Here is a 13,256-nt window from a genome sequence, read left to right as displayed (position 1 = left end):
GTTAAACAGTGAAAATTAGAGGAAAACTTAGCATGTCGATTTACAGTGTGCGCCCCTGAATCTCCTTGCACCCCTAAAATTTTAAGTTAGGAGCCACTGTGCCCCTAGTAAAAAATGTTACTTGGTCTGGAGCCCTGCGCATTTGTTGAGCACTTGAGGAGCCGATGACGAGCTCCTCACACAAAAGTGCCTCACCATCAACTGCGTGTCAGTCGTAATGAAGCAGCTCTCTCAACCCTCTGGATCCACTTCTCTCCTCCAAACCCCACCTTCACTGCCACCTCCCGCCAATCCCTTCGCCTAAACCAGTCGCCCCATTATTCATGAGCTTCGCAAGCATCGTCGTCACCGCGTAGGGGAGTGTCTCCTGCGTAGCCACAACTCCGGCGTGTGAGCGCGTGCGAGCGGAGCGCAGCACACGGCGGCGGATGCTGAAGCTGCGCACACCTCCCAGAAGATGCTGGCCGAGGAGTGACGGATGAGAAGCAGCGTGGTGTGGACCCTGAACTGCCCCCTCTCCCCCTTGTGTCTGTCACCGGGGAGAATTGGACGCCCGCCGTTTCCACGACAACTATAATGGGCTGCAATCTGTGCACTTTACAGAAGCGCGAGGAACACTATAAGCTGCTGTATGACATTGCACAGGTGAGCTGCTGTTGTCGCTTGTTGATGGGATGGTATTACAGTGAATGGGTCATTTAAACGGATCGCAAAAAAGAGATAGTCGTTCGTCTTTACTGGCCAGCAGATGTGTGGTTGAGTAATGAGCTGATAGAGTTGTTGGCGTGCAGCTCGTTCATCCTGCCGGAGGGGCCGTGCTGAGGGAGCAACTTTTGTTTTTATGAAATAACACCCAAAGGCACAAGGGAACATCCCCAGAGTATTGTCGTGAATTTATCTAGCCTTACTTCAGAGCTTGTCGAACTTTTTCCTGTGAGTGCAACATACAATTTTGTTTTACCATTTGCAGTGACAAAGATTTTGACACAAAATCAAACGAACAACGGGCCACTTGGAAATTATTTGTGCACAGTAAAATCACTACATTTAATAGATTTAACATATATTTCAGTCATTTTCACAGCTTTGTTAAACATGATGAGGCATAGGCTTGGGATTTTTGCAGCCCTTTATCTGAAACTTAGAGGATCAAACCAAAATAAGACTAGTTTGTACAAAATTGACCATTTCTAGAGCAAATTCTTGATCACCATTGTTATATGTTGACAACTGGGATCTTGAGTTGAATAACAAAGTGGATGAAACAATTTTTGTTTCTGAAACAGAGAAATATAGTTACTTTTTTTATTTGTAAGCAGTTTTTCCATCCAGTGTTTCTCGAAAAGCCCTATGTAACACCAATGAATTATCAGTATTAGTTGTATTTATGCTATTAATAGGTAAGAGACTGTCAGAAAATGATAATGGGATTCAATTAGCCACCAGGCTAGAATTTGGACTCCTCCTTAACCCTTTTACACATCTAATTTTATTTTCACATGGTCAAGCCCATCTGTATCTTATTTTGTATTTGTGTGTTGCAACTTTTCAATAAACAGCTGAAAGTACGTCAGTAAACGTCTCTCCTTACGTGGGTATCACACATGCTTAATTACTCATTCCCCACTCCCCCCAATTCATTTGTCAAGTGTTTCTGAAACTTGCAAGTAACTCAAAGCTAAAATAGATTGCCAGCTGACTGCTTGTGATTCAGAAAACTCATCAAAGTACCAGTATAATTTGTTCTTATAACATTTAACAGTACATAGTAAGGTAAAACACCATGTTTCAGTGAACATATCAACATTGTAAAGCAGTGATATTTTACAGCAAAATTTACCTACCAGTCACTTGCAAAAGTGGAAAAAAATAAAAATAAAAAAAAGGATTTACTCATGCTCTGTGTCTTCTAAATGGAGGTCTCTGAAATAGAATTGGCTTCCAATTCATTTTAAAACTGTTAACATTTTTTGTTTCACAACACATTTTTATCATGCATGCTAGTATTTCATAATGTGAGGAAAAATAATGTTCAAACTGGATTTACAAGGTTTTGGGGACAGATAGAATCGATAGTATTTCACAAATGTAGAAATGCACTAAGCTATTCTTACACATCGCTAAATAGCTCACAGCTAATATATGTGTGGGTATGCCTGATATACAAGCAAGCACTCACCTACCCACCTCCACCACCTCTCAGTAGCGGTGTTCAAGTGGCAGGCTAATAACTGTGAAGCACCCCATTCCTTCGCCCCCCCCCCATAACGCCTGCCTTCACGCTGCTGTGATCACGGCTCTCATTAGCCGTTTTATACACCCGCCCCGTGCATTAATTAGACGTAGAAAATGTCCTGTGTGAAGCATCGTTGTGAGTGGATGTGGAGGCGGCAAACAAAAGAAGGCTTAACCGCTGCCTGCGTGTGTGCAACTTGACACTGTGCCAAACTCGGCCAGTGATGGCTATTGTTGTTCACTTTGGAAGTGCGCATGAGACTGTTGCTAGATTTGAAAAAAGGAACACTGTGTTCACTGATGAACTGTCAATTAAAGTACAAAGTAAATGGATTTAAGACCCAAGCCATTGGTATCGTTTTACTTTACATAACTGATTTCTTTTACCACACAATATGCTCTTGTGATTAAAAGTGTTCATAAATCCTGGACGGATTGATGCATGATAGTAAAAAAAAATTAATCGGTCAATCTGTGGGTTGTACTCGAGTTTCGTTCAAAGAGAGTTCCAGTTTTTAACATCTCCACCAATTGTGAGAGATACCCTGCAACAGGGGTCACCAACCTTTTTTGCACCACAGACCAGGTCATTTGGGTCTTTTTTTATTCACGGACCGGTGTTGTGACAAATTTTGCAACCCATCAAAAATTGCAATGATGCGGTTCTGCGCATGCGCGTAACGTTAAACATGGCCGCAAATGCAGAGATTCCAAAGTAAACACGATTAACTTTCTTTAAAGAAAGAAATATTGATTTACGTTTGATCATGGAAGGACATGTAGAAAAGTTCTCCTCAGATACATCCTGCCATGTTAGCTGCACACAAAAACTGCACACCGCTCTATCACCATTATCGACTTCGCCTTGTCGTTATGCATTAATTAAAAAGCCCGCTTCACAAAGATACGATGTTGGAAATTGTAGCAAGAATTTTAATGCTCTCGAAGCGATGTCAGGATATTCTGAAATGACTTTAATCCAGAACCTCGGTAGAGTTGTTGTCTCAAATGTACGTTTAAGGTCGCCGTCATTTGCAATCTCTACAAGCTAATCCTCCTGTTGCACAGACATGCTCGAATCACTCTGTTTATTCACAAACGGGTCACGAATCCACTGCTTCGCAGTCCGTGGGTCTTCGAGGTTGTAGGCTCATCTTCTGGCTCGTCAGGTGCCCTTTTCGCCGTAAAAAAAAAGACAAAGACATCTGTTTTCCAGTCATCTTCGCTCATGTGGGTGCTAATTATTTCCGGGAACAAATGTACTGCGCCCGCAGCCTAGTAATACCTTATTATCAAGGAGAAGCGCACATAGATATATTAGCTAGCAGTCCAATAATGGATTTCTATGACAACATTCAAATCTATCCTGTAGTATTACAGTATATCTAGAGTAGACAGGGATATTAGTGTGTTAAACAGGGGCACAGGGTTAATTCGGCCAGAATGTGGTCGTTAATAAATTATTATTTCTGTGCGACTCGGTAGCAAATGCGCAACGGACCGGTACCGGTCCGCGGCCCTGCAGATGGGGACCCCTGCCCTACAATACCAGGGCAGAGGTATGATATTGTAGTTTGTGGTGCACAGAGGTGGGTTGCCTAGCCAAAATTTTTACCCAAGTAAGAGTAGCGTTACTTCAAAATAATATTCGTTAAGTAAAACTAGTCATCCAAAATATGTACTCAAGTACAAGTAAAAAAAAGTATCCAGTGAAAAGAATACTCAAGAAATGAGTAAAATTGTGGTTAACTGCTTTAAACAGATTATAGAAATCCCAAAAAAACAAAAAAAAACCAAAACATTGATTTCTGAAAAAAGGCAGAAATGAAGCATCATTCGTCCGAAGAACATGAGTGCTCTCAAGTGGAGAAAATAGTTCCTAGTTTGAATTAGTGCTGCAACGATTAATCGATTAACTCGAGTATTCGATTAGAAAAAGATTCAAATTAAATTTTGCTGCTTCGAGTATTCGTTTAATTAATGTGGCGTTGCAATGGTTTGTTTTGAAAGTGTTTTCATTTATAGTTGTATTGAATTGGGTGGATATACTGCCCTCTAGTCTGCCTCATTTCATATGGCTGAATCCAGCTGCTCCCTGTTAAGACCAACATAAGCTTTTTGTTTGAGCTAATGTTTTTTTTATTTTATTTTATTTTTTTTTTAAATGCACTTGTAATTTAGTTTATAGGTATATTTAGCCATTTTTTGCGGGCATATGTTTTTGAACCATTTGTTAAGAGCGTGGTAAAAACAAAAAAACATTAGCATTTTATAGCATTTAAGCTAGCAGACTTTTACCATGTAAGTTAGCCAATTGTTCTTCTGTTGTACATAGATCCTCATTTATTTATTTTTATACTGTTTGAGGCTCAGCTCAGGCATTTTAAATTTTTATGTTCCTTATCCAATTACCCGATTATTCGAACTAAGTAGTTCATCGATTTATCGACTAGCAAAATAATCAATAGCTGCAGCCGTAGTTTGAATGTTGAATAGTTCCTTTATAGTTACTATTATGAAATTAAAATAATCATATCTCCGGTTTTCAGTGGTCAATTAGTGCCATAATAACTACAGAGAGAGGTTTAAATCTGCGCTTTCGATTCATGTTGACGGCAGCGATCTGTGTCAAATACTTAATTTTTAGCGGGATTTTAAAGACGCCATGTGATTGAACAGGCTGGCGTGATCATAGAACGGCAAGCTTGCGTCAGATTGGTGTAATGGAGTCATGTGATTATTGTCGCGAAGTCTCATTGGTGAAATTGGTAGAGCTACTCTTGGCATCGCTGGCAAAAAATAAATAAATTGAAAAAAATGTAACGTGTTTTGTGTAGCCCAAAGTAGCGGAGTAAGAGTAGCGTTTTTTTCCTTCACAAATCTACTCAAAAAAGTATGGCTTAGTAAAACTACTCTTAGAAGTACATTTTTCTCAAAAAGTAACTCAAGTAAATGTAACTGGGTACACGTAACGCGTTACTTCCCACTTCTGGCGGTGCACTCCAGATGAATATGGCACTGCACACCAGACGTTCTGTCGTATTATCACAAGTGATTTGCAAGAGGCTGCATGCCGTAACAACATTCCACACTATAGTAAAATACAAAAGATATTAATAGGGGAAAAAGAAGTGAAGCTAACTTTTGGCTTTTCTTGCAGCTGCATGAAAGTTGCAAAAACATTATTGTAATTTTTACCGTAAATAATGCGCATATGCAAATTCTGTGTTACTGCTTGTTTTTTTGCCTGGAGAAAGCAAAATTGCTTCTTAACTAGATAATTGGTGCGTCTCAAGTCAAAATTAAAAGCCCCTGCCTCTGCACGACTCAATGTGGACCACTCTAAAAACAGTCATTAATATTCCCTATTTAAGATTAGACCCCTTACATGCTACAGGATAATCAGTCGATGTAAATTTTAGAAATATCGAACAATCAAACCTTTGCTTACTTTTAACCTAAAGGGTGGGAAAAAGCTCAAATTTGGTTGTCCGCTCAACCAGGATAATTCCATCCTTCTAACTTTCTGGGAACCATTTCTGCAAGGCACATTTTGGCTTTTCAGTGCACAAAGCAAGGAACACTGACTTAGATGATGAAAGAACTTCCCTGAAGAATGCAATGAGAAACCAACTCCCTGTTACCTCTCATTTTTCAGTACGTTTATCTGTTGTCGTTGTGGGGTAGTGTAGTGAACAAAGAAAATTAAAGCAGGATGAATCGTGGCATTCAATAGCATCTTTACTCCTTAAGGACGGCAGGAATCCTTTGCACAGTGTGCTAGCAAGTAGTCTTTTGTGGTGGACTGGCAACAGGGATTAGCTCCAGTAGTTTGGGGGGTTAGGCTGAGGAGGCAGCTCACTGTCGGGAGAAGCTCTCGGCTGAGTCTGTCCACCCGCTGATACACTGAGCTGCATTAGACGGGAGTCACAACATCAGCATCTTCTCTCAGATCGCCCACTGTGAGGACTAAAGCTGGGTAGATGCAGGGGATAAAGACTGTGAGGAGAAAGAGAGGAAGTGAATCTTGGAAAAGCCTCTCATTCAACTTAAGGGCCGGGCTGGAACCCTTAGTTCTTACTTTGGACAATTCTCTTCTTCTAATTTTGTGGAAGAAGTTAGGGAAATGCCTGTTCCTTGTGTCTCTAAAATCCATAGAGACATGCTAGGATGAAGTAGGAATGGGATGGTGAGCTTACTGGCCCTTTCTTAGGTCCAAAATCTTAGTCTTAGTCTTAGAGCTGAAACGAATACTCGAGTTGAAAAACTGATCCGAGTAATTTTATTCACCTTGAGGAATCGTTTAATTTTGCCAGCTCTAAGCATCACGTTTTGCCCGGAGTACTTTTATTGCGGGACAACGCGCTGACGTCACGTGCGTAGAGGAAGAACCAATAAATTTTTTTTTAAAAACCTTGCTGCAGCCAACAGCTGCTACAAGTCACGCCGACGTTGCTAAAAACTACGCTCGCATAATGCTACAGTGGTAGCAGGTAGCTAAGTTATGATGCGTCTCATAGATATCATATGTAAGTAGAACTAGATGCGTAATGACAGACAGGGCGGCGTCAGTAAACAGCCGCCATCTTAAAGCAGTAGACTACATAGCGCTAATAAATAAGATTAACGTTACTGTCACTAGCTCACGTAACGGTAGCCCTGGGGAGGGCTAGTTTTCTATCAATTATGACCACAGTCGATGTGTGGCTAACTTGTCTTACATACAGGCTTTATTTAATCTGTGAAAACATAGCACTGTAGAGTGATGAGGGTGTAAAATAAAAAATAATGCTAACTGTCAATTTTAGCTCAGTAGTCATTGCTGGATAAAACACCAAGAAGCACTGGTCCCTAATATGCTCCAATACAGCATGTATCATACGTACATTTATTTTGAACACTGCAAAAACTCAAAATCCTATCAGGACTTACAGTTTAGACTAACTTAAAACTTAACTAGAACTTAAAAATAGCTTGACACAAATGGAAATTTTATTGAAACACATGGGGAAAACACCTAACTTTTAAGTGATGTGTGATATCAAGTGTAATGACATTTTTTGGTAAGAAATATATATATTTTTTAATAAGATCTCGAAGTTATTTTAAGTAAAAGCAGTGAATTGGTCTTTTTATTCTAGTCACCTCTGTGATGCAGTTGTTGGCTGTTTTCAACAATGTACATCGAAAATAAAGACATTGATTGACTAAAAATGGTTCAATCTTTGATGAAATGTCTTGTTTTCAAATGTATATTAATAATTGCTCTTTACCTAAAAAAAAATGTTCTATCCGATTACTCGATTGATCGATAGAATTTTCAGTCAATTACTCGATTACTAAAATATTCGATAGCTGCAGCCCTAGTCTTAGTCTTTTGGACAATAATACTTATTAGGCTTAGTCATATTCTAGTCATTTCAAAATGTGTGTCTTTGTCTAGTTTTTGTTTACGACAACTCGGACTAATTTCGTCTAGTTTTAATCGACGTCTACTCAATATTTTCGTCTGTAAAATTTAAGAAGTTTCACTCAAAAAAGAAATAAATATAAAAAGGTTTCCAACTATTTCAACTGAACATTGTCAGACAAACACATACTGTAGCATCTACAAGCATCTACAAATTTATCACGTGATAATACAGACTCGGCAGGAAAACAGTACATTATTTTCAATTAATTATACCCACCTGGACACCACAAACTGAATGTACAAAAAAAAAAAAAAAAAAAGTTGTCCGAGAGTTTAAAAGGACACTCGCTGTTAGCAATAGTCTAATGCTAACACGAATGTGAATGCTATGCTAATGCTAGGAGTTACATTTGGTGTGTGAGGATCACTCAGCACAGACCTTTAAAGGCTAAAGCAACATTGCATATTCTCTCTTGCCAAGATAAGAAGACAAATCTTACCATGTGTGTCTCAAAAGAAGCAGTGGGAAGACTGGAGAGGACACTAGTGGGTGAGTTGTGGGGGCGCAGCACGTCACATGAGTGACACAACCAGACACTGCTACGTTATAGGCTAACTACACAAAAGATGTCAGTCATTGTGAACAAATGAAACTATAGCGCATTTTCGTGTCGTTTTAGTTTCGTCAGAGGAAACTGGCATTCGTGTCATTATGATTTTGACTCCCAAGACACATTTTTAGCTCGTTATCATCCCGCCATTGTCATGAAAAAAATCGTTCAGTGACAAAATATTTTCGTTATAGTCATCGTTGACGAAAACAACACTGTTGTGAATGGATAGAAATTCCCACGGATACACTTCACATCTTGGAGAAACTCTTCTCATAAAGGAGAAAGCTGTTAATGGTGCTACCTGTGGTTCAATACCCATAATAATACATTTGTACTAAAGATGTCCCGCTCAATCGGCAGGTCCGATCACGTCATTTTCAAAGTATCGAAATCGGCAAAAAAATATCGGACATGCGTTTTTTTTAATATACAGTATATATATATGTTTTAACTAAATCGTTTTCTAATTGTATTTAACGTTACAGACAAAATGTCTAACACTCATCTAGAGTCTTTAGTTTTGGCTTAAAGTAGGGCTATCAAATTTATCGCAATAACGGCGGTAATTAATTTTTTTAATCACATTAAAATATTTAACGCAATTAACGCATGCGCTGCACGACCCACTCACGCATTGTCGCGTTCAATCTATAATGGCGCCGATTTACCTAATATATAGAGCTAAAAGGCAGCATAAAATGAGTAGAGTGAATTTTGGCAGTCTTTGGAGCCTTTTTTTAATAGGCTAAAGCCTTAAAATCTCTCTCTGAACAATTAGAAATATGGTGGGAAAACAATGTGGGGAATAAAGGTAGTAGATGATCTTTTTCTTTACACCATATGTTATTTCCCAACGCAGAGAAGATATATCAATTGGTGACACTACGCACAGTCATTGTTGCACTTCCCATAATGCATTTGGGCAGAACAGTTAAATGTAGAGCTGTCCCGACTAGTCGACATAGTCGACGTCATCGATGACGTAAATCCGTCGACGAGCACAACATCCCGTCGACGGTTAATGAAGGGTTAAAAAATATATATGCGCGGAAAGTTCAGAATGTCGGATGCTCTGTATGCAAGCGGGGAAAGCGGCACAACGCCAAAAAAGCGCACCAGAGCGTCCAAAACATTGACTTATTTCAAAGAAACAAAGGAGGGTACACTCTTCTGTCCTGTCTCTTCAATGCCAAGCTTGGCTGCACGTCGGCCGTGAATAAACACCTCAAGCGCCGTCACCGTTTGTAATTTTTTTTTTTGTACACCAGAGGGTGCTGTCGCCTTACTAAATAATAATGTTTCATTGACAATGGGCCTATAAGTGCTATTAGTATTGTTCTTAATGCTAACTGAGAGGTTTATTTCATGTTATGGTTTATTTTATGGTATAGAAAATTATATAAGGTTAAAAGGTCATAAATATATACAGTATATACAGTGATTGCACTCAAGGGAGAGATTGTCAATGATAAGGTAATAAATTAAGGTAAAGGCAATTCATAGAGGCAATTCGCTGATATATAAATAAGGTTTAAAAGGAAAAAGGTAAAAAGTTTTCGTTAATTTCTAATTGTGTTGTTTAATTTGTGTGCACCGTAGCTCTTACAGTGTGATTACATCAAGGATGGAATAAGAGTTGTAAACCATCAGTTTAAGAGACCATCTTTTCAATCGGGATGCTACACTAGTTAATTCTATCAGCATTTGAACTCATTGTTTATTTGTGATTTATTATTGTTATTTACGTGTTTATTTGTACTTTAATAAATAATTTAAGTGTTCCAATATGTTTTTTGTGAATTGATAAGCGTCAACAAAAATTTCATTGCTAAATTAGTAAACAAACAAAAAAATGATAATAATTAAAAAAAAATTTTTTTTTATAATTATTAGATTAGTCGACTAATCGTAAAAATAGTCGGCTGACTAATCGGGAGAAAATTAGTCGTTTGGGACAGCCCTAGTTAAATGGCTACAGTATCATTTACTGAAAGCTCAACAAATACACCAGATTTCAATATTTAGTCACAATATACAAAGTCACGTTTATCCTTTAAAAATTACAAGTCTTTCTATCCGTGGATCCCTCTCACAGAAAGAATGTTAATAATGTAAACGCCATCTTTAGGATTTATTGTCATAATAAACAAATACAGTACTTGTGTACTGTATGTTGAATGTATATATTCGTCCGAGTTTTATTCATTTTTTTTCTTAATGCATTGCCAAAATGTATATGATCGGGAAAAATTATCGGGAATGATTGGAATTTAATCGGAAGCAAAAAAAAAAAGCAATCGGATCGGGAAATATCGGAATCGGCAGATACTCAAACTAAAACGATCGGGATCGGATCGGGAGCAAAAAAACATAATCGGAACAACCCTAATTTGTACGTAACATGGTGTGATTAATCATCACTTATGTATACGTCCAACGAAATGAGTTCCATTTTCTTCATATCGGCTACTGTACATTTGTACCTGTACATACACACTTCTGCATTATTCTGATACATATGGAGAGGCACATCAGACCTGGTTGAATGTGTAAATGTAAATGAGGCCAATGTGGTTTTGCTGGTGTCACAGCGTGACCGACCGCCGCTTGATTTGGGTAGAAGAAGTCTGTCACGGCGGTTGGTTTTCTGCCGCCATCCTCCCTTTTCTCTCGCATCCATAGACAATTTTTACGACCCCCCCCCCCAACCCCACTTTCTATTCCCCCACACTTCCCATTCCCTCTTGCCTGACCCGATGAGCGGTGGGAGATTTATGACTTGCTGGCTACTTCCCATTGCCTCCTCTCAGTTTTCAAGAACGTGGGTGTTCTGCATGGAAGCGTGTGCACCTTTTCAGCGTGGCCCGCAAATCTCCGTCTCACAAGGAGGACATCTTTTATTTACAGCATAAGATCAGCTTTCTAGCATCAACACAAAGACGCACCTTTTTGTGAAGCCATGGTCGAACGTGTGGGGTCCACCAAGCCTAGATGTGGGGGTATTGTTTTTCTTGCTGGTTTATTGACAAGGCTGAACTGGATTACTACAAAAACTTTGTCTAGCTGTACCAAGAGAGAAAACATTAAATCTTGATGAGGATCTTTTTTTCCAGCTACTTTGTCCATTCTACAGACCTGGAGAGTTTAACAAACTTGATCGGTTCTTGACTCACAGTGCGGTGTTTACTAGGGTTGTCAAAAGTATTGAAGTATTGATACTGAAATGCTATATCCAGATACAATATTTAATTGCCAAAGTATTGATACTCAGCCCATCTGGTCATCGTTGTTTCTTCCTTCACACCTACAGTATTTTTTTTCAAATGAGTGGCATGTGTTTTGTTTTTGCACTACAGTGATCCCTTGCTATTTCGCGCTTCAAAGTTCGCGTCCTCAGTCCGTCGCAGATTTTTTTTTCCAATCAAAAAATTAATAAATAATATGCAGTATTTTACAGAGCTGTCCCTATCCGATCACGTAGTCTGTCACGCTCGCTCCTGCTGCTTTTCTTGGTCAGGCAGTGCACTGGAGTTGCTTATTAAAGTTGACGATGATTGTCAGACGTTAAGGTTTGATCGTGCCAGACATGCTTGAAAGCCAAAACTTCCCAGCGCCACATGCGCCAAGCATCGTATAACTTGTTAAACAGTTGCTGTGGCAACTCATTGGCTGCGTTTCAATCGCGGTTTAAATGAGCCCTCGCTCACTTAGCCTAGCCAGCGCCCCCGGGGGAATCCCCGCTGCCATCTTAAGGGCCGTTCCAATTCCCAGCGAAGTTAACTTGGTGAGATGGACCCTCAGAGGGCTCAGTGATGGAGTGAAAAACGATGGTCACTCCGGAGCGCCCTGTATCCCACAATGCATTGCAATGGTGCATGGAAAATATGTCCATGCGGTGGTGATAATGAAACTCAAACACCGTTGGCTGCTGTACATATACCACCGAAGAAGAAGAAGAAGAAAATGAATTAAGCTGCCAACTCGGTGTTTGAATGTTATACCAAACTGCCTTTCGATTTGTAAAATTCATCATTGTTGTTAAAAAACAAAAATAAAAAAATTAGACTGTATGTGGCACCTATGGCAGAACGTATGGAATCACAATAGCGCCAAAATAAAAAACAAAACACACAAAAAAAATTGAATAAATAAATAAATATAAAGAGAAATAAATGAATAAATAATAAGAAGGTAACTTTTTTATTGACTTTCACTTTTGCCATAAAAAAAGGGGAAAAAAATATTTTTTTTCATTGATGTTTCTATTTCGCTTATCTTTTGTATTTTGCTTTTAACGAAAGGAATGGTCTGTCGATCAAATGGCATTGGGAGGGACTGAAACTAAACTTCAAATAGGTTAAATGCATTTAAACAACAAATTTGTCTACAAATTATAAGGTATCAACAAATAAAGAATTGCCCAAATAAAATTTGATACAAAACCAATCATTTGATAATTCCCAGATACCGACGTATTGCCATCAAGCGCAGAATACGTGTCCGGCTTATTGACATGAGTCGCCGTGCATTTTGTGCGATATAGAATAATGGTGCCACCGGGGGGGGCCAGGCCTGGCCACGGCACCCCCAATGAATTTGTTGGCCACCCCACGCGCCAGTATAATGTTAGATTGTAGTAGCTGCGGGACCCAAAATGTTGACTGGACTATGTACGTTAACACAGTATAATAGTGTACAAAATACAATATAACACAATCAACAAAAGTATATCAGTAGGTGTGTCCTTAAGTCACTCTGACAGTTTTCTACTGGCCTGTTTATTACTAGAACATAGTAAAACCTGAAATTATGGCTTTTGCTTTTTGGTGTGCCACCTCAAGGTTTTAAGTGGCACAATTTGGCCACCCCTATGAAGAATTTCTGGAGGCGCCACTGATTTGGAATTGACAGTAAAGCGCTACTTCAAAACCTTGTGGTTGTTTCATGATTTTCTTGCCTGTGAATGAATGTCTTTCGCTCCCCCTCCACCCACT

At 39.2% G+C, this 13,256-nt stretch overlaps 1 protein-coding gene across 2 annotated transcripts in view; it reads left to right on the top strand.

The window, feature by feature from the left end:
* Window positions 1–13,256, top strand: part of LOC130915756 (PDZ domain-containing RING finger protein 4-like) — a 301,297-nt gene that overhangs the window by 134,856 nt on the left and 153,185 nt on the right. Inside the window, exon 1 of one of the 2 annotated variants that reach the window (XM_057835786.1) lies at window positions 422–645. The exons of the other annotated variant lie outside the window; for it this stretch is intronic. Coding sequence (XP_057691769.1) covers window positions 577–645 — 69 coding nt within the window. The 5' untranslated portion in view covers window positions 422–576. Of the gene's footprint in view, window positions 1–421; window positions 646–13,256 lie in introns of those variants that run through there. 2 annotated transcript variants of the gene reach the window in all.

This window comes from Corythoichthys intestinalis, chromosome 5 (genome assembly GCF_030265065.1).
Source record: "Corythoichthys intestinalis isolate RoL2023-P3 chromosome 5, ASM3026506v1, whole genome shotgun sequence".
Classification (NCBI taxonomy): domain Eukaryota; kingdom Metazoa; phylum Chordata; class Actinopteri; order Syngnathiformes; family Syngnathidae; genus Corythoichthys; species Corythoichthys intestinalis.
The sequence above is the reverse complement of the archived record's forward strand: the minus strand, read 5'-3'. Positions and strand labels throughout refer to the sequence as shown.